We start from the raw sequence: 21926 nt of genomic DNA on the forward strand, positions 1-21926 counted from the left end.
GCCTCCTCCGCTGCCCCCACTCTGGCAAACTGCTGAAGCTTCGCCGCCACCTCCATGCGCTTCTGACATGCGGCATTAGCTTTGTCGGCGTGTTCTCTGGCCTCGGCGCCATCTTGGCTGGCTCCTGCATCGCCGGCTCCAGCGTCTCTCTGCCGCCTCCTAGTCATTTCCTCCGGTGTCGGGGCCACCGCTCAGCACCGCTTTGCTCCCCAGACCTTCAGCCAGACGGTAAGCACCAAAAAAAAAGTCCGGTCAGCGGCATCTGCTCAGGATTTTTACACAGGTCGGTAGCGGGAGCGCTCTGCTGTGCGTCCGCTCACATGGCCAGTTAGGACACGCCCCAAAGATGTGTCATTTTTACTCAGCTCCCCCTTACTGCACTCTTTTTCCCTTGTGTTCGAGTCACAGTCTGAATAGGAGTCACCCCCTCTCACCCTGTCATCCTGGAACAGCAATTCCCCACTTAAACAGGTATCAGACCCACACTTTCTTCTGGTCACCCGTAACTCTGGACTATTGACCTTAGGTGGCGCTACCTCCTCCTCTTTATGCATCCCATTAACAGGAATCCCCACAGCCTGCTGCTGTAGTGGGGCTTCAATACAACCGTTCCGTCTCTCCTCTGAGCAACCCCACACTTCGTCAACTTCCCATACGTCTTCAAAGATCACAAAGTCCTGGCCCCTCTCAAAGGGGTAGAACAAGTTTGGTGTTATACCGCCATCTTGGCACTCTACACTTTTGGACATATCAATGATCACTCTGTCCACAGTATAGTCTACAGTGACCCCATAGATGCAGCGAACCTTGACATTTTTCTCGGTTAGACAGAGAACGAGAGGAGTTCCCGTCAGAGTCATCTGACTCTTTGAGTCCAGCAGTCCAGATACTCCTTCACGGTGTAACATAACAGTACACACCTGCGGCCTACCAAATGGCAAGTCTATGCTGCACTCAGAATACGCAAAACACAAACACTGCTGTTCCCCAGACATGTCTACTGAGGTAACCAGTGCCGTCCCTTTTGAAAGCTCCACCCCTTTTTGGGCCACTATCCCCTTTTGGGACTCTGACCCTTTTTGGGCCACCACCCCCTTGTGGGCTATTTTCTCCTTTAGGGCCACCACCCCTTTTAGGGACTCCACCCCCTTTTGGGGAACTACTCCCTTTTGGGATGCCGCCCCTTTTTTGGGATGCCCGGCCCCTTTTTGGCCAACCATAATTATTTGGGTCACTGCTCTGTTTTTGGGACTCCATCCCACTCTGGGGTACACCCCATGGACTTTCCATGGTACTCTCAAGTCCTAACAGTACCACAGTACACTTAGGTCTTTTGTGGGCCGTTGCTCTTTAAGAGTTTGTGTGACCTGGTTCACACTGTCCTCTTACAATACCTCACCAGCTCCTGCTGGTACTGCCACAGCTCCTGTTGCAGTCACAAACCACTGGCACCTCCAGCTGCCGATCACCAGCGGCTGCTGCTGCAACTGCAGCTCCTGCTGCTGCAGAACCTCTTGCTGCAACTGCTCTGCACGGATCTCCAAACCTCCAGATGGCTTTGCGGACCTCCAAACGAATCTACATTGATGAAGTTGATCACCTTTGTAACTCCGCTGAGTTACCGCCAGACGCCTTCAGTCTTCGTGGCCCCGCCAAGCCACAGCAAGTTGAATCAGAGGAGAAAAAAAAATAATAATTTATGGACTCGCCGGTCCACAGCAAACACCTGCACACATGCTTTATAGAAAATAAAACACAGTCTCTCACTGACCCCGGTCAGCATAGAACAGACTCCTGTCTGTTACACACTCGGAACCCTCTTCTCCTCAGAGGTATCCCACAAACAGCAGTTCTCACTGACCCCGGTCAGCATAACACACGGTTGTCAGACCATTCACTCGTTTGGCTCAGACCAGCCAGCGCTGCAACATGTGCTCCTTGGATCGTTGCCTGCAGTCTAGCACCAATTGTAAGGATTGTACCCACTCAGATGCATAGGAGGAAGCAGGAGGCACTTTCTCTTCAATGTCCATGTGGGTTTTTTTGATCCATAAACCACCAAGGCAGCAACAAAAAGATAAACAGTCCGTACATCAGGCCGACACAGCATTAATGTCCATAGAAGACCTCTGCTCTCTCAGGCCTGAAGGCACACAGGCTGTGCAATGTCCAGCACTCAGGCTCTATGTGAAGCCTCAAGCCACAGACACAGAAAGGCTTCTCCCTCTCAATACACAGACTACTCTGTAGTGTCCAGCCTGGACACATGGAAGTCTGTCCACCCTGGCAGACTCCCGAACACTCACTACCATGTGCTAAAAACACCTCCTTTAGGTAGCCTGTAACCACACCCACAGGTGAGGTAACATCACATGAACTGTCACGTGATCATGACATCACTGCAGGTCCTCAAACTCCTGCAGGGAAAAGGGTACAGTGAGCACCCCCACTCAGAGGTGAGGTATATGGGTAGCCAGACCCTCCCATCTCTCATAGCTACCCGCAACCCGGACCCAGGTGCACTAAATGATATCTTTAGTGCTCACGTGCACCAAAGACAAAATACCCCGGGTTGCATCGCAGGGAGCATCCATCCCTGTGACAGATACCTCCCATTAACCACAGGACCACCAGTCACACCACAATATATATATATATATATATATATATATATATATATATATATATATATATATATATATATATATATATATATATATATATAATTTTTCTTTTTTTAAGTGGAAGCACCACTCCCACACCACTTTTTATTGTCTCAACCTGTGTAAATATATATGAAATGTAGTGTAAGTGCGGTAACATCCTCACCGATTGCCGTCTTCCCGGTTTTCTGTGCCGCTCCAGCCCTATTCTGGGTCACCTGATGGCTATTCCGACTTGCCGGATCACACTGGGGTTTATATGTGAAGTGGCTTTTACCATGTAAGCCTATATAGTGTCAGAACGAGATCCCATAGACTTACACTGTAAAAGCCACTTCCAGCTCCCACACAAACCCCAGTGGGACCTTGCAAGTAGGAATAGCAGTGAGTATATTACTGCACTTACATAGCATTACATATACATGTACATAGCTTTAAGCAACAGAATGTTTGGTGGGAGAGCTTCTTTAACCCCTTCATGGCATGCGCCGTACATGTATGGCGCATGTTGCGTCTCTCCCTTGTCCTGCAAAAAAAAAGTCCTCACATGGCCATATTGATGGAAAAATAAAAAAGGTCTGGTTCTGGGAAGAAGGGGAGCGAACAGAATCACAAAAACGGAAAAGGGCTACGTCGTGAAGGTGTTAAATACTAACATGTAAAGGATACAGACTAAAGAAGTCGTGAGAATTGCAAGGATCGTGCCAATTGGAATGGATTTTTGAGCGTCCTTAAGGTCACCAGAACGGTTAGAGCCGGCCATAATCCCTGCAAGTAAGCAAAGTGCAGAGTTAAGCCGAGTTGCGTGCAGTATGGAATAACATGGATGCTTCTAAAATCTGTTGAGCTTAAATATTAAAAGTAAAATAAGTGAATGTGACATGTTGGGTTGATGTGACATGGCATTAGAATTAGCACTCCAGATATCCATCAGTCTCGCGGTGAGTGCTCCTTATGACAGAGCATGGAGCTGGGGGTGGACACTGACTTTAGCCACACGACAGTGTCACGCATGAGAGTCGCAGTCAGATTTTTGTCATGCATCTTTCATGAACCTGTGCGTAATCAAATGGTGACACAAATGTGTAGACTAAAGAGGTGCACAAAGTACAGTTCCCTCACAGACATAGGCACACTAACACCGCAGGGCACGGGCTTTGTGTAGATGTACGCACAGTGCTGGAAGGAGCCAGAGGACATTCTATAGGACACAGATGATGGTTGGTTGAGTGTATGGAGGATATATTGGGGAGAACGCTAGATATGACTATACTTAAAGCTGTGCAATATGGATAGTCTTACGGAAGGCCACGTTCACAAACAATTTTACGCTTGTATCACAGCCACAGGGAATGGACCCTTCAGGGTTCAGCCACAATGCACTTAGATGACCATAAGGTTCTTTTGTGGTCTAAGTTTGGTCACATGAACCTTGAAAGATCCAGGCATTGCAGATGTGCTGTCCATGGGTGATGGAGTCATAGACATATTTTAGGGGAAACTATGTTTTACAGTTAGGTGCCTTTGTGCAGTGATCTCTCAGGTAATCACACACATTGCTGCACTATCAAGAGACCGGCTAAGCCTAACTGACAGCCCACTTAAGTTCTTGGATCATATTCTTTGTAAGCACCTCCATCCATAACCCACAAGCACAAAAGCAGCTCACCAGCCTCTGCAGGTACCAAGCGTTATTGGGATTTATAGGACAAAATGTGGACACTAAATGACACTATTTGTAAGAGGTGGGAACAGGCAAAATGTAAGATCTGTTGAGAAAACGAAAGGCGCTTTCATCATATAGTACACTGAAAATGAGAAATGTGCTCTTACACACCTGAGGAATCACTGCTAGGTTTTATACATGTCTGTCACTTAGAATAATGAGAAACTACGTAAATTACCTGTAACTGATGGGAAAAAGATGCCAACGAGGAGGGTGAAAGTCGTTGTAATGTCAGCCAGGACATAACTGCTGGAAAGAGAGCCAACTGCATCTGATGAGGGTGAAGACCCCCTTTCTATAATTTCTCCCTTCTGCAGATAATTGCTCCACAGGTTTTCTGTTAATAAAAACAAAAAGCAGAAATAAACCATAGGCGACATGAGTGAACCGCTTGTGAACGAAAAGTAGAAAACATCTATATACCAGCAATAATGCCACTGCCCAAGCCTGGAATTCCCTTTACTTCTGTGACATTATTATGGACAAAATATTCATCACAGGTCGCATTGAAGAGCCCGGGCGGGTGACAGAAACGGTCCCACAAGTCAGATGGCAATGTTGTATTCTCTTTCTGTTCTGTTTTGGCACACGTGCTAAACTCGAGCCTGGACAGGGTTCGGTTTCCAAGCAAGCAAACACTAAAACACACAAGGAGTGAAAGAATAAAAGAGGACAACCTGTGGAACATCTACACGGAAGTCCAGGGTTGAGTGTTGTACAAACCGTTGGATTGTTAAACCGTAGAAATATACTGCTAATGTCACGAGAAAAACAGAACAATGAAATATTCGGCCTGGGAGTGAAGCACAAACTACGCCTAGTATTATACCCGCTATTCAGTTACACTAAAGATATCTGCCAAGTTGGACTTTGGTAAGTTAATGTCAAGCTGAGGTCATGTGCTGAGACTGAACGTCTGAAAGCCAGCCAACGTGTCCACCAGGCTATAGATAATAATATTTTTATTTTTATATTTCCCTCAATCCCAGAATTCTGAAGTAAATAATTCACCATTAAAACTTACGGGAACTCGGGAGGCAGAAAGGCAGATTTCAGTGCTCCTGCATAGATGGCCAGGATAGACAGTATGACACAGGCCAAAAACACGGATGCCAGCTTGTTCACGTAGCGTACGCCCACAAAAACAATGACAGACATGAGAAGGAGAAATCCAGTGCCATAAACCCGCATGTTATTGAGCATAGCCGCTGAGTTCTCAATCACTCCTTCACTTTCAAAAATGACCGCCTTGGGAGCGATGTACACCTGTGCAAAAATTAGAGCCGGTCACAACCTAAATAATAAATGGAGAGTGCATAACAACAAAGAAACTGTGGAGATGTGTGCTGTTTACAGGTGTATGCCCAAACGGGAAATGCCAGATGCTCCTAAAACATCTCCATTTCTGATTTCCAGCTGCAATTTTCATTCATTTATCTTACAGAAGTCTCAATATCAGTTTTACTTTGTAATCCCTCTTGTTTACCTATTTAATGGTGTGTAGGTGCATTACCAATTGTCGTCTCCCCCAGTTTCCAATGTTTTCTGGGTCACATGACTCAGAGACCAATGTGTGGTGGGGGGTTACTTCCACTAACGTAAGCCTATGGAGTAGCAGAACGCGGCTCCTTAGACTTTCCTTGGAGAAGGTCCACACAAACACCTTTGTGAGCCGGTTGGTCTGTTTACATGTCACGTTGGTCAGAAGAAGAGCAAAGCGACGCTGGAAACCAGGGAAGACTGCGATCGGTAAGTATTTTAATGCACTTACACTACTTTACACACGTGATTAGGAGGGACTACAAAATAAAAAGATAAGACATAACATATTAAAGGAAATATTAAAACAAAATAATAAGATCATCCCCACCATTGTACAGGAACCGCACCAATCTGCAGATATACTACGACACATCATGTCCGGTAACAAAGAGCAATGGCGTGGCTGTAGTTTTGACCTTTGTTCTAGTCACATTTTTTTATTTATAAGTATGGCTACAGATTCCACAGAAAAGGGTTGCCCCGATAACATCTGTTCCTGTATTCATCAGGAAACACGTTTGTTCTTAGCTCTTGCTTTGAGACATAACTGTATAAGCAGCGAACGTAGCACTGATATTATAATAATAAAGGTTTGAGTCAATCTATGGAAATATATATATTTTTTTAATATTTAGTCCAATGTGAACAAGAGCTGATCTGCAGTTTTCAGCAGTGGCTAATACGCATTGATCTGGTCTGTTCTGTATAGGTTACATCTGGATGCCACCGCTGCTAATAAACATTGATCTGTAGAGGTGCCAGGTATCGACCCTCACCGATCTGATACTGATAGGCCAAGGACAGGTCATCAATATTAGATACCTAGACAATTAACACTAGACTGCACAATTGGACAAGGGCTTTCATTGAAAAATGGTTCTCTTACCAGAAATATCTCTATGGCTCCAAGAATATACATGGCTGTGGCAAATGTTGTGCCTAAATAAAAGCAGAGACCAACGGCGCCACCAAATTCAGGACCAAGAGCCCGAGAAATCATAAAGTATGAACCTCCAGCTGAGGAAAAAGGAAAAGTAACATATAAGGGGGCACAGTTACTGAGAATGGGAGGGGGAAGGAGTAGATGTGGAGACGTCCCGTACAAATGAGGAGGTCTCAGACGTTATCTCATCTGTGGAGGCCCAAGAATACAAAGATTGAGAAGCCCTTGTATTCACCATGTGAAAGGATGCAGTGATATGATAAGCTATTAGAATATACTCCACGGCCGGTGACACATACTAGATAATATGCCACGAGAACCTACTAGCTGACTGAGATAACTCCTATGATTTGCAGACCTCTTACCTGGTACTACCCCATTAGTTGCGATCGCACTCATAGATATTGCTGTAAGCATCGTCTGAAAGGAGAAAACATAAATGTTGTTACATACGCAGAAATAAATAACCGCCCCTAAACGATAAATGCCCCCCTGATCTGTAACACTTACACAGCAGCAGCAGGCAAACACAATGCTGAAGGCGTGCAAGATGCCGGCCGTCCCCACCACCCACGGCAGACGAAGAAATAGGATCACTCCAAATATGTTTTGCAGACAAGGCAGGTAAACACCCATTATTGTGCCCATTCGAGGAGCCTATGGATATATAGCATTGGAAAACATTGGTGTAATGAATACTATCCTGCCTTACCAACTACTTTTATCAGAATGATACACTTTCACAGCTTTCTGCTCCTCACCTTCGTTTGCTTCTTCTTGCCCTCACTCTCTTCTTCATGCTCTCTGGCACCCTGAGGGAGGTTGGTGTAGTTGGCCAAGCGATTTAAGAGTGAGGAAACCTTGGGACGTGTGTCCATTTCCTCCTATACATAACAGGGAGTAAACAGCAGATTTTATGCAGTAAATCAGGACATAATATGTACGCGTACACACAAGCAAGAGCGCGATATGTACATGTACACACAACCAGGGTATGATATGTACGTGTACACACAAGCAGGGCACGATATGTACGAGTACACACAACCAGGGTATGATATGTACGTGTACACACAAGCAGGGCACGATATGTACGAGTACACACAAGTAGGGCATATGTAAGTGTACACACAACCAGGGTATGATATGTACACACAAGCAGTGCAGGACATGTACATCTACACACAACCAGGGTATGATATGCATGTGTACACACAACCAGGGTGTGATATGCATGTGTACACACAACCAGGGTGTGATATGCATGTGTACACACAACCAGGGTGTGATATGTACACACAACCAGGGTACGATATGTACGCGTACACACAACCAGGGCACGATATGTACGCGTACATACCAGGGCACAGTATGCATGTGTACACACAACCAGGGTATGATATGTACACACAACCAGGGTATGATATGCATGTGTACACATAACCAGGGTATGATATGCATGTGTACACACAACCAGGGTATGATATGTACACACAACCAGGGTATGATATGTACACACAACCAGGGTATGATATGCATGTGTACACATAACCAGGGTATGATATGTACACACAACCAGGGTATGATATGTACACACAACCAGGGTATGATATGCATGTGTACACATAACCAGGGTATGATATGCATGTGTACACACAACCAGGGTATGATATGTACACACAACCAGGGTATGATATGTACACACAACCAGGGTATGATATGCATGTGTACACATAACCAGGGTATGATATGTACACACAACTAGGGTACGATATTTACGCGTACACACAACCAGGGCACGATATGTACATGTACACACAACCAACCAGGGTATGATATGTACACACAACCAGGGTATGATACGTACGCGTACACACAACCAGAGTATGATATGTACACACATCCAGGGTATGATAAATACATGTACACACAACCAGGGCACTATATATACGCGTACACACAACCAGGGCACGATATGTACGCGTACATACCAGGGCACAGTATGCATGTGTACACACAACCAGGGTATGATATGTACACACAACCAGGGTATGATATGCATGTGTACACATAACCAGGGTATGATATGCATGTGTACACACAACCAGGGTATGATATGTACACACAACCAGGGTATGATATGTACACACAACCAGGGTATGATATGCATGTGTACACATAACCAGGGTATGATATGTACACACAACTAGGGTACGATATTTACGCGTACACACAACCAGGGCACGATATGTAAGCGTACACACAACCAGGGCACGATATGTACATGTACACACAACCAACCAGGGTATGATATGTACACACAACCAGGGTATGATACGTACGCGTACACACAACCAGAGTATGATATGTACACACATCCAGGGTATGATAAATACATGTACACACAACCAGGGCACTATATATACGCGTACACACAACCAGGGCACGATATGTACATGTACACACAACGAGGGCACAATATGTACGCGTACACACAACGAGGGCACGATATGTACACGTACACACAACCAGGGCACAATATGTAAGCGTACGCACAACCAGGGCACGATATGTATCAATACACACAACCAGGGCACGATATGTACATGTACACACAACCAGGGTATGATATGTACACACATCCAGGGTATAATACATACATGTACACACAACCTTGGCTAAGTAGGCAAATCGATTTTCCCATTGTGCTCTATGGACTAGCAAATCTGTAACATTCATCTGTTATCATCAATTATAACAAAGCAACGTAACAAGACTTGGTCATTAAAATGCGATTTTTGTCTTCAGATTCCATTGTATTTTAGGGGATCTAACAAATGACATTTGATGTTGGGTGAAATAGGGATCAGATAGGTGGGATTTCTACCTGACCAGTTGTATTAACAGGGGTTGGCCATTTCAGAAATTCTTGGTCCGTAGGCAAAGTTTGTTATACAAAAAACGCAACAAAAAAAAACAACAACAAGAGCCTCGCATTACTCATCATCCATGGATCCAGCGCCGACTCGCTGCTCCTGGTGTCTTCATATAGAGAGAGTGGCAGGCAATCAGTGAGCGCAGAGTGAGGCAGTCTACACAGGCTGAGCTCACCGATCGGCTGCCATTCTCTATGTGAAGACAGCACTGCAGCCAATACCTGACCCCAGGTGCAGTGGCAAAGACTCAGCGCTGTATCCGGGAACGAGAAGACAGCTGATGGCTGTGACGGGAACTTACAGGTCCTTCTCAAAAAATTAGCATATAGTGTTAAATTTCATTATTTACCATAATGTAATGATTACAATTAAACTTTCATATACTATAGATTCATTATCCACCAACTGAAATTTGTCAGGTCTTTTATTGTTTTAATACTGATGATTTTGGCATACAACTCCTGATAACCCAAAAAACCTGTCTCAATAAATTAGCATATTTCACCCGACCATTCAAATAAAAGTGTTTTTTAATACCAAACAAAAAAACCATCAAATAATAATGTTCAGTTATGCACTCAATACTTGGTCGGGAATCCTTTGGCAGAAATGACTGCTTCAATGCGGCGTGGCATGGAGGCAATCAGCCTGTGACACTGCTGAGATGTTATGGAGGCCCAGGATGCTTCAATAGCGGCCTTAAGCTCATCCAGAGTGTTGGGTCTGGCGTCTCTCAACTTTCTCTTCACAATATCCCACAGATTCTCTATGGGATTCAGGTAAGGAGAGTTGGCAGGCCAATTGAGCACAGTAATACCATGGTCAGTAAACCATTTACCAGTGGTTTTGGCACTGTGAGCAGGTGCCAGGTCGTGCTGAAAAATGAAATCTTCATCTCCATAAAGCATTTCAGCCGATGGAAGCATGAAGTGCTCCAAAATCTCCTGATAGCTAGCTGCATTGACCCTGCCCTTGATGAAACACAGTGGACCAACACCAGCAGCTGACATGGCACCCCACACCATCACTGACTGTGGGTACTTGACACTGGACTTCAGGCATTTTGGCATTTCCTTCTCCCCAGTCTTCCTCCAGACTCTGGCACCTTGATTTCCGAATGACATGCAAAATTTGCTTTCATCAGAAAAAAGTACGCTTCTGCCGCTGTTTATGGTTCAAAAGTGGCTTTACCTGGGGAATGCGGCACCTGTAGCCCATTTCCTGCACACGCCTGTGCACGGTGGCTCTGGATGTTTCCACACCAGACTCAGTCCACTGCTTCCTCAGGTTCCCCAAGGTCTGGAATCGGTCCTTCTCCACAATCTTCCTCAGGGTCCGGTCACCTCTTCTCGTTGTACAGCGTTTTCTGCCACATTGTTTCCTTCCAACAGACTTACCATTGAGGTGCCTTGATACAGCACTCTGGGAACAGCCTATTTGTTGAGAAATTTCTTTCTGGGTCTTACCCTCTTGCTTGAGGGTGTCAATGATGGCCTTCTTGACATCTGTCAGGTCGCTAGTCTTACCCATGATGGGGGTTTTGAGTAATGAACCAGGCAGGGAGTTTTTAAAAGCCTCAGGTATCTTTTGCATGTGTTGAGAGTTAATTAGTTGATTCAGAAGATTAGGGTAATAGGTCATTTAGAGAACCTTTTCTTGATATGCTAATTTATTGAGACAGGTTTTTTGGGTTATCAGGAGTTGTATGCCAAAATCATCAGTATTAAAACAATAAAAGACCTGACAAATTTCAGTTGGTGGATAATGAATCTATAGTATATGAAAGTTTAATTGTAATCATTACATTATGGTAAATAATGAAATTTAACACTATATGCTAATTTTTTGAGAAGGACCTGTATATCCATGGCCTGGTGAAGGGCAGACGTCTCACCCGCAGGTCCCCTTACAATTTAGTGTCACCCAAACCTTTTGATTTTAGCAGGATGAGCCAATCATCTATTGTGTATTGGGGCTAATGACTCTCCCAACAGACTAATAAAGGTACCTTCACACTAAACGATATCGCTAGCGATCCGTGACGTTGCAGCGTCCTGGCTAGCGATATCGTTTAGTTTGACACGCAGCAGCGATCAGGATCCTGCTGTGATATTGCTGGTCGTTGAAGAAAGTTCAGAACTTTATTTGGTCGTCAGACCGGCGTGTATCGTCGTGTTTGACACCAAAAGCAACGATGCCAGCGATGTTTTACACTGGTAACCAGGGTAAACATCGGGTTGGCAAGCGCAGGGCCGCGCTTAGTAACCCGATGTTTACCCTGGTTACCAGTGTAAAATGTAAAAAAAACAAACAGTACATACTCACCTTCGCGTCCCCCGGCGTCCGCTTCCCACACTGACTGAGCGCCGGCCGTAAAGTGAAAGTACAGCACAGCGGTAACGTCACCGCTCTGCTGTTAGGGCCGGCACTCAGTCAGTGCAGGGAAGCGGACACCAGGGGACGCGAAGGTGAGTATGTACTGTTTGTTTTTTTTACATTTTACACTGGTAACCAGGGTAAACATCGGGTTACTAAGCGCGGCCCTGCGCTTAGCAACCCGATGTTTACCCTGGTTACCCGGGGACCTCGGCATCGTTGGTCGCTGGAGAGCGGTCTGTGTGACAGCTCTCCAGCGACCACACAGCGACGCTGCAGCGATCGGCATCGTTGTCGATATCGCTGCAGCGTCGCTTAATGTGAAGGTACCTTTACACCAGATCCTTTATTTCTCCCTGGAGATAAATCACCACTTCCCCATTGAAAAAACATTAGTGCTTGGTAAAGCGTCCATGTGTATAGGAGGTCAGGAGAGATCGCGATCAGCCTACACTGGTTGTGAACCTCAAGGTCTGCTGTCTGTAAACCCCTAGAGTACGATTCTACCCTTCAGGGAAGGATTGCCTTCTCTGCAGAAGATCCAGCATGTCCCCATAAGGGAGGACAAGGCGCCATGTAGGTCTTGTGTGACAGTTTATCCAATGTTGACAGAACACAACCATTGCTAATGAAGACAGTAGTGATGAGCGAACGTGCTTAGATAAGGTGTTATCTGAGCATGCTCCGGTGCTGACCGAGTGTCTTCGGGGTGCTCGAATAATATGTTCGACTCTCCGTGGCTGCAAGTCTCGTGGATGTTCGACAGCCGCAACACGTGCAGAGATTCCCTATTTGTTAGGCAATTCCTGTATGTATTGCGACCATACTCAGATAACGCCTTATCGCAGCACGTTCACTCATCACTATTATTCATGAATGAAATCCCCACACCTCCTTCTCACCTCAAACAACGCCAGATTCCTGTCATAAGAGTCTTCCCCCTCGTCGCTGTGGTTCTGATACAGAGCGGAGTTTTTCCTCCGGTCGATGTCTGAATAAGATAGAGAGAGGTGTTAGAAGAGCTGGCCTGCACCTCAGCCTCAGGCCACCACTGGTCAACGTACCGAGCAGCTTGCTGTTCTCCTCCGTCACTGATGTTTGGCTTCGATCTGAGACAGAAAACACGATCAGATTAGCAATCAGAATTGATGATGCCCTCGAAGTGTCACTACAGTCTTTACGGTACAAGAGTGAGATCTTCAGAATTTTTCTGAAAACATTGTCAACTTTCAACTAAACTGAGTTCATCAGGAGCCATAAGAGGTCCATCTGGGGGGGGACATCACCAAATGAAGCCCTACAGCTACATAAAGGTAATGCAAGGATCTCAGATAACCTATAGTGGTCACTGTGGAGGAGGGTCTATGTTCTGTAGTGGTCCTCAGCTTGGGTATAAATATACAGAAATAGTGACCCATTAACAGAGCGGTAAGCTGTAACAATATCATTCCATATAGTCAGAAAGGTTGCTGTCGTTTTCTATATTTTTCTGCACTTGATGTCCCTGATGCTCCTGAAATATTAGAAAATAGCCGACAGCACAACTGATATACGGATGCCCGTCCTAGTTCCACTGGACCCAAATGGAAAAGTACATACCGCAGCAAAGCGAAGGACAGCATCCAATCCAGGTGAAGTATAAAGTCCTTTATTGTGCCAAATGCAACGTTTCAACCATATAGGTCTTTTTCAAGCATACAATACAGTCAGAATGGTGGTCTTATATAGGAAGTAGATTCACAACCCTCCAATCAGCATCTCATGACCGCCCACGTTATTAACATATTAGCAAACACGAAATATACAATATAAAATATACATAATACATATACATTTAATAGCGACCCATAACACATCTAGTATATATAAAGAAAAGCAAAGAAATAAACCTCCTTATCACATATATAGAGATATGAGCACCCCAAAAGTCAGGCAAATATCGGTTACCATGGTATTCATTCACCAATCTGTGCATCTGTTTCTTGTGCATGCACATTAGTAACCAATGAAACACCGTGTCTCAACCAGTTTACCCACATGACTAAAGCTCACCAATACACCATCCATCTAACACAACCAATCACCAACTCCCAAACATGTCGTCAAATGTGGTCATATCTCTATATATGTGATAAGGAGGTTTATTTCTTTGTTTTTCTTTATATATACTAGATGTGTTATGGGTCGCTGTTAAATGTATATCTATTATGTATATTGTATATTTCGTGTTTGCTAATATGTTAATAACGTGGGCGGTCATGAGATGCTGATTGGAGGTTGTGAATCTACTTCCTATATAAGACCACCATTTTGACTGTATTGTATGCTTGAAAAAGACCTATTTGGTTGAACCGTTGCATTTGGCACAATAAAGGACTTTATACTTCACCTGGATTGGATGCTGTCCTTCGCTTTGCTGCGTGATGCTACTGAAATGTCTGCTTACTGCCAGCTGAGAGATACCTTAGGGTTATTGGCTCTGTAAGGAATATCATCTAATGATAATTAAAATAAAGACGTCGTGCATTGGCAATAAGGAATATTAATGCGGGCTCACATACATGGAAACTGCTTGTCTGGCCTCTTATAATAATAATTACAAAAAATACTGCAAAAAAAAAAAGTATTCCTTACCTTAACGATCTCCTGTCGGTTCCATTCCAACATTTCTGATAACCTGCGGTCTACAGACTTTTTATTCTGGGTAGGCATGTGAACGCTGCAGCCAATCACTGGAAGTATCAGTGACATGGTGGTCATCACTGTGGTCAGTGAATGGTGGCAGCGGACATGTCAGTCCAGGGACTTGGAAACATTGGAATAGGGGTGGCTTAATGCAACCATGGCTACTTTTTTTTATTTGGCACCATATGTAAGTTGGTCGGACCACCCCACTAATAGATGTGTCATAGACCCACCTATAAGCGAGTCCGCAGCCGATTCTGGGGTCACAGAGAAGCTTTCTGTGATTTATGCTACATAATAGAATTGCTTGTTTTTCTAAACCACAGATTAGACAGAAACAGGCAAACAGATCAGAAGAAGAATAAAAGAAGAGCCCCTGTGGCTTACCGGCCCCCCAGACATCATCATTTTCAGCTTCTCTGAAGGACACAGAGCATGCTCCTTCGGCTTCATCCTCAGGATCGGGCACTTTGGTCACGGTGAAATGTGGCATGTTTGCACGGCTTTTTGTCGCTTTTCCCCCTTCTCGAGCTCAGCTGCTATCTCTGGGCTTTTATACTTACTGATCTTCCATCTTTATTTGTCTGTTTCTGTTGAGGTCCTAAATGCTTTCATGTAACATTGCACTTCTAGTTCTTAACAACTCGGAATCCTCTGTAACTTTTGGCTGATCCTTTCCTGTCTTATCGGTTATTGTGGCTTCTCCTATTTTGGGAACCTAAGTGGCCCTTGTTCTCCTGTCCACTCTTCCTCTCTGTCTTCTGGGATCACTTATTATCAGAGCTTCCCTGTCACATGTTGCAGCCATGTGGGAGGTGCATGATCTTAAAGGCAAAGTGCCACGAGCAGTACCTGGTGTGACCACACAGGTGTGTAACACCTCACATCTGCAGCTTTGTAGGCTGGGTGTTGGGCTGCATTTGCCATTTGTTTCTCAGTGCGGCACAACAGGTGCCAAGTGGAGCGTCTGTGATTAAGATCTTCTCATAAACAGCTTGGGGTGTGACTCACGAGTGTACAATAAATACATCTGTTCTAGCTACAGCTAAGTGACATTAATAAGGGTGCGCCATAACCCCAGGTCACGCTAATGAGAATACAACCAGAGTAGTCGGATCAGACAATCGTGTGTCTGTGCGCAAACCGTTCAGAGGTGTTCGGTATGTTACCAGCACTGCAGTTATGGCATGATCTGACAGCCAGAACCCGGCCTTGGGAAAGATGTCAGTACCATGTAACCATGGTACCATGTAACATGCTGGGTAGAAATGATCACTTTGTCTTCCCCTATAAAATCAGTAATTGCCTTATAAGCGGGTTATGTAGTACAATCACTGGGACACTACAAGCGCCTATTAGATAAATCCTTTGTAAGGACGCAGTCAATGAAAGATGGGCACCTGGATAGACCCCCAGGCAGGACCACGCACTTAAATACCAACTGTCAGAGATTTACAGCAATATTTAGGGTGTAAACAGCAGATGGCGATATGGAACAAGATCAGCTCCTGAGCTCGCTCCATTATACACAATGACATACTGGTAGATCATGATGCCAGAAGTGTCTAATAGTAATAATCATTTTATTTCTATAGCACCAACATATTCCGCAGCACTTTACATTTTAGAGGGGACTAGTACAGACAATAAACGACATTACAAAATTAACAATAATCACATAAAATCAACAGATACAAGAGGAGTGAGGGCCCTGCTCGAAAGCATACGATCTATAAAGGATAAATGTCAAACTCTGGTCCTGGAAGCTGATACAGCTGAACATAATGATGGATGAGGGGGCCGTCCGATCCCTTCTCCATCATTCTCCCTATACATCTGAGCTCTGACATCTCAGCACAGCAGGCACAATCACGCCACTATTTTGCACCCACTGTGCCAAGCAGTGGACTTCAGAATACACACTGAAGAGACCGGAGCAGCGGGGGAAAAAGGAGAGATTAGTATTTATATATATTTAAAGTGTGGTCCATTATACTGTATGGAGGACTATGTGGGGCTATTATACTGTATGGAGGACTATGTGGGGCCCATTATAGTATATCGAAGTCTAAGTGGGGCCCATTACATTGTATAGAGGTCTTTGTGGTGTCCATTATTCTATAAGAAGGTGTATATGGCACCCATTATACTGTATGGAAGTCTACGTGTGGCCCATTATACTGTATGAAGGAATATGTAGGGCCCATTATACTATACGGAGGAATATGTGAGGCCCATTATATTGTATGGAGGAATATGTGGGGCCCATTATACTGTAATGCGGAGTATGTGGGGCCACAGTTGGGGCATCATACCGTGTTTGGGCTACCATACTTTGCCGAGGTGGTTGAGGGAAGGGGGTACAGAAGGGTCATCATACCGTGTATGTGGAGGGTTCTGTGAGATATGCTCTTCTGTGACCCCATCGAATTAGAACTTCTACTATGGGTCCCCATAATTTCTATGTGTACCTGTGCCCGCAAAGAAATATCCAATGCTCCGGTCATATAATCTGAGTCTTAAGATCTATTAATTAAAATGTACTTTGTTCGTGGGACAACCCCTTTAAGCTTGTTTCCATATGTAAAGGTTCATCACTATATTTTAAAAAGGAAAAACGTCCTCAATTGTAGACACTATTTTAATAAATAAATATCAAGGTTGACCCGCGACTTTGTCCAAGTTTTTTTTTGGCCCTCTGTGTATTGGAGTTTGACATCCCTGATCTACAGCATTTCGAATCGTTTGAATGTGTATGGGAACCTCCTTACTTTCCCAGGCAGATGATGTTGGGGAAAGAAGGATCAGGCAGTTTGAACAGAAATACCCAATCCTTTTTGTTAAGAGGGAACCTAAGATGACTGCTCGGCTCCCTCTGCTGAACATTCTCGGAGAAGTCCAGCTGACAGCTACAGTATCTCATGTGTATGGATGCATCTATTATTATTGAGGATGCAATGTTTTATTACAACTGTAGCAAATACTAGACTGATTTCAATAAGTTTTTAACGAATAACCCCTGTCCATATGCCCGATTAGGAGAACATAGATGGAGGTCAATTGCTTAGGACCCGTGCGAGTCTAAAATACAGGGCACTTTTCTATAGGTTTGGGCAGCCATTGACACCGCATACTGATGTACACTGTCAGGTCATGTTCATAGAACTAATTTATCCAACAAAATCCACTGCAGATTCAATGGCAGAAATCCATTCTGTAAAACCCCATCCAATGGTGCTAATCCATGTGTGGCCACCATACACAGTCTTCTTTTTATGTACAAATTGTGATCTATAACACAGACTCACCGGGAGACAGAATACACATAGATTTCAGGGCAGAATCCAAATTAAAGTAGCACTGGATAGGTATCGGTAATGTTTTCTGCTGTTCCCAGCGCCGCTCTGCTCCTCTTCTTCACCGTGTGCCCAGAGTGGTGACTGGCTTCTTCACCATGTTTGCAGGAAGACGTGAAGTCACTTTCCAATGTAAGTCTATGAGACTTAGAACCAGGGTTTCATAGATTTACATTAAGAGATATAAAGACTAGCGGTGAGATCCGGCCAGTTAGAGCTGCGGTTTCAAGATGGCAGAGCTTGACCAGATCAGTGCCAAAAACAGTAGAAGATGGTGACTGGTAAGTATTTTAATACACACAGGCAACATAGACTACTGATACCCATCTACCTATCTGGTAGTGGTACTTTACATTTTCGTTGAGTAAATATGACCATATACCAGATTGTGCACATAGCTCACTCAATTGATTATTATGTGTTGCCAGGAAAATTATTTTTTTTTTACTTTTTGTCTGATAATGCTATTAACCTGCAGACATAGGGTTAATCGGTGTTATGAAGGTGTCCGGCCGCTGTACTGAGGGTGCGTCAGTGCAGAGCGGTCAGTCAGTGTCAGGGTGCCATTACAGCCGACACTCCCGGTGCTATAAGTGGTGGCTGTAATTGCTCCAGACAGACCAGAAAGCCGGCAGCTAATAGAAGAAATAAAGTTCATTTTCTTCCTGGTGCCGCACTTACAGTACAGCGGCCGGGCACCTTCATAACGTTATTAATCAGCAGATTAATCCTATACCTGCAGGTATATAGAATCTGACAAGTTCCCTTTAAATGCATCATTTTTGCAATTTTGCACCACTTGTCTCATTATTGCAGGGTCTATAGTTGGCTGAAAAATAAGTTAACTGAGAATCCATCATGACGGTCGGAAGGAGAATATAACTCTTTCGGCTGTCTTTAGAGTCTCTATTTATGACCGCAGGGCACATTGAGTGTGCAGGGAAACAAAGAGTCTGTAAAAGCTGAACTATTAATGAAACACAATAGTAAAAAATGATTTTTTTTAGCCCCAACTACATGAATTTAAGTAAAAATAAATAAATAAATGTCCCCAGAGGTGGAGAATCCCTTTAAGAATGCATGTTAGCTGGATTTGTAGACACTCAATCATTTTTTATTTTGACATTTATTTTGATAGTCACCCTGTTGAGTGCTTTTTTTTCAGGGCATTTACCCGTCGGATGTTTATGGTACAAAAAGTCAGTTACAGCCTAGCAGAAGCTGTCGTAGAGCATGCTTTTGTCACTTGTACTTTTTTTTCAGATCCTGTCTCTGTTTAGTGTGAAAATATTTATACTTGAAATCAGACTCAACTGTAGTATTACAACCATTTAAAGGGAATCTGTGAGCAGGTTTTCGCTGCCTCATCGGAGAGTAGCCTGATGTAGGCAAAGAGAAGCTGAATTCAACGATGTATCACTAAGATTACTGGGTGCTGCCGTTGTGACACAATCAGAGCTTTTAGATTTAGCAATGAAGCAGAGCTGAGGAAGCTAGCCCCGCCCACATCAGTCTCTCTATTTACAAAATACACAGACAGGGAAGTGCTTACCACAGGAGGAGGGGGCCTTGCCAGACTAAGGCCTCTTTCACACTTCCGTCTTTTAGCTCCCGTCGAAATCCGTCGATTTTTGAAAAAACAGGATCGAGCAAATTTTTCTGCTGGATCCTGTTTTTTCCCATACACTTGTATTAGCGACGGATTGTGACGGATGGCCTTCCGTTTCATCCGTAGTGCACTGGATCCGTCGGGCAGAGACAACGCACAGAGGAACGTTTTTTCTGCATGTCGGAAAATCGCTCAGCGACGGGTCCTGCGCTGCTCGTCGTTGGCTATAGTGGAAGCCTATGGACGCAGGATCCCTCGCTGACTGTGAAAAGCATGAATCCAGTGACGGATTCCGTCCTTTGAAACTGAGCATGCGTGGAAGAATTTCCAGTCAGGGAAATTCTCTCTCACTTGCTCTCTCTGTCTATTTACTATTGATGCTGCCAATGCAGCATCAATAGTAACAAGATATAATGTTAAAAATAAAATCACAATATTCTTAACTTCCAGCGTCCCGCACAGAGTTACCGATGCTCCCGGCAGCTGGCGTTCCCAGTAATGCATTCCGAAATGACCCGATGACGTCGCAGTCTCGCGAGACCGCTACGTCATCAGAGGTCATAGCATGCAAGGCATTACTGGGAACGGCAGCTGCCGGGAGCATCGGTAACTCTGTGCGGGATGCCGAAGTTAAGAATATTGCGATTTTTTTATTTTTTTAATTATTTTTAAACCTGGGTTGTGTTGTGTATGCGTTTTCGCAGCGGAAAACGGCTGCGAAGACGCATACACAACAGAAGCACATAGCCTCGACGGGTCCGTCAGAAAAATGGGCCCTGTTCACCCGTTTTTTACAATCTGCACAGGATCCGTCATTTCAACATTTTGACAGATCCTGTGCAGATTGTAAAAACAGAAGTGTGAAAGAGGCCTAACATGAATGTGCTACTGTGTCCTAGCAATGATAAGCTCCTAGTGCTAAAATAATCATTACAAGCAAATAAAACCACAAAGCTTGATAAGAGAGGCATCCCTGAAATCTGTGTTTTAACCCCTGCATCTTGCTCAGATTACGTAGCAAAAACCTAACAGATTCCCTTTAAATTGACAAATACCCATCTCAGGGGTCATCTTTTGGGTATGTTATTGGTGCCTGCAGTAACTGTTGACTGAAAAAAAAAAAACTATTTAGATGGCATTATCTAAATAGCTGTGGACATACAGAGTGCGTAAAATACAGAATCAGAAGAGGAATATAGTTAGTTAGGCATTCTTGCACAAAGCATGTGGTCATAATGTCACAAAGAATACAGAACTCCCTCACATGACAGACATAAGGCCCGTTTAGGCTTGCATTCACACAACGGTCAGGGTATGTTTCCACGTGGTGTAATACATCAGGATTTGCTGCAGATCGGACGCTGCGTACATCCGCAATGTCAAATCCACAGCGTCCAGATGTTAGGCTAGTTTCACACCAGCGTTTTGCTGAGCTGCGGACTTCCTCCGTGAAGCCACGCCCACGGCCGCACCGCCGCAGCTCAGCTCCGCCTACGTCCGCATGCCGCCTGCGTATCTATCTTTAACATTAGGTACGCAGGTTGTGCGGATATATGCGGATGCCTCCGCATGCGTCATTTTGACGATGCAGAGAAAAAAAGAAATTCCAACCAGCTGCTTTCGACGCGGGTTGCCGCATCGTCAAAACAATGCATGCGGAGGCATCCGCATTACATCCGCACGACAGGGGTGGCGCCTTGGGCGGAGCGGGGTATCAGCTGTGCCCTAAGCGCTACATTTTTAACCGTACCAGCCTTGGGCCACTGCTATCTTTTCACTGTTTTTTGCACAAACACTTTATTTAGCAGGGAAGCAACTGCCTTGCCTTCTGAACCACGTGGCCATTAGGATAGGACATGTTGTCTTCTGATCAAACAGATGTTTCCGTGCAAAATAAAGTGACTGTGCAGTAAAAAGTGAAAGTTCCATGGCAGTACAGGGCCACAGCATGACCACTGGATGTGAATGCAGCCTTACATGGACCAAAAATGATCAATAAGCTGGGTATGTGCTGACTATATGCACACTGTATGAGGACCAAACAGTCATAATAATAGGAGTGCCATCATCTTAGAGGCACAGACGCAATT

General features: G+C 44.5%; 1 protein-coding gene across 5 annotated transcripts in view; it reads right to left on the bottom strand.

The window, feature by feature from the left end:
- SLC12A6 (solute carrier family 12 member 6) overlaps positions 1 to 21926 on the bottom strand; it is a 69944-nt gene that overhangs the window by 34500 nt on the left and 13518 nt on the right. For 3 of the 5 annotated variants that reach the window (XM_077297972.1, XM_077297959.1, XM_077297964.1), the window contains exons 3-12: positions 13251 to 13295; positions 13089 to 13177; positions 7636 to 7758; positions 7385 to 7531; positions 7240 to 7294; positions 6818 to 6948; positions 5414 to 5655; positions 4813 to 5027; positions 4568 to 4726; positions 3333 to 3431 (exon numbers count right to left, since the gene is read on the bottom strand). In XM_077297972.1, coding sequence (XP_077154087.1) covers positions 3333 to 3431; positions 4568 to 4726; positions 4813 to 5027; positions 5414 to 5655; positions 6818 to 6948; positions 7240 to 7294; positions 7385 to 7531; positions 7636 to 7758; positions 13089 to 13177; positions 13251 to 13295 — 1305 coding nt within the window. Of the gene's footprint in view, positions 1 to 3332; positions 3432 to 4567; positions 4727 to 4812; positions 5028 to 5413; positions 5656 to 6817; positions 6949 to 7239; positions 7295 to 7384; positions 7532 to 7635; positions 7759 to 13088; positions 13178 to 13250; positions 13296 to 13785; positions 13907 to 15258; positions 15653 to 21926 lie in introns of those variants that run through there. The other 2 variants (XM_077297983.1, XM_077297991.1) reach the window with 2 other exon arrangements.

This window comes from Ranitomeya variabilis, chromosome 1 (assembly GCF_051348905.1).
Source record: "Ranitomeya variabilis isolate aRanVar5 chromosome 1, aRanVar5.hap1, whole genome shotgun sequence".
In the NCBI taxonomy this organism is placed as follows: domain Eukaryota; kingdom Metazoa; phylum Chordata; class Amphibia; order Anura; family Dendrobatidae; genus Ranitomeya; species Ranitomeya variabilis.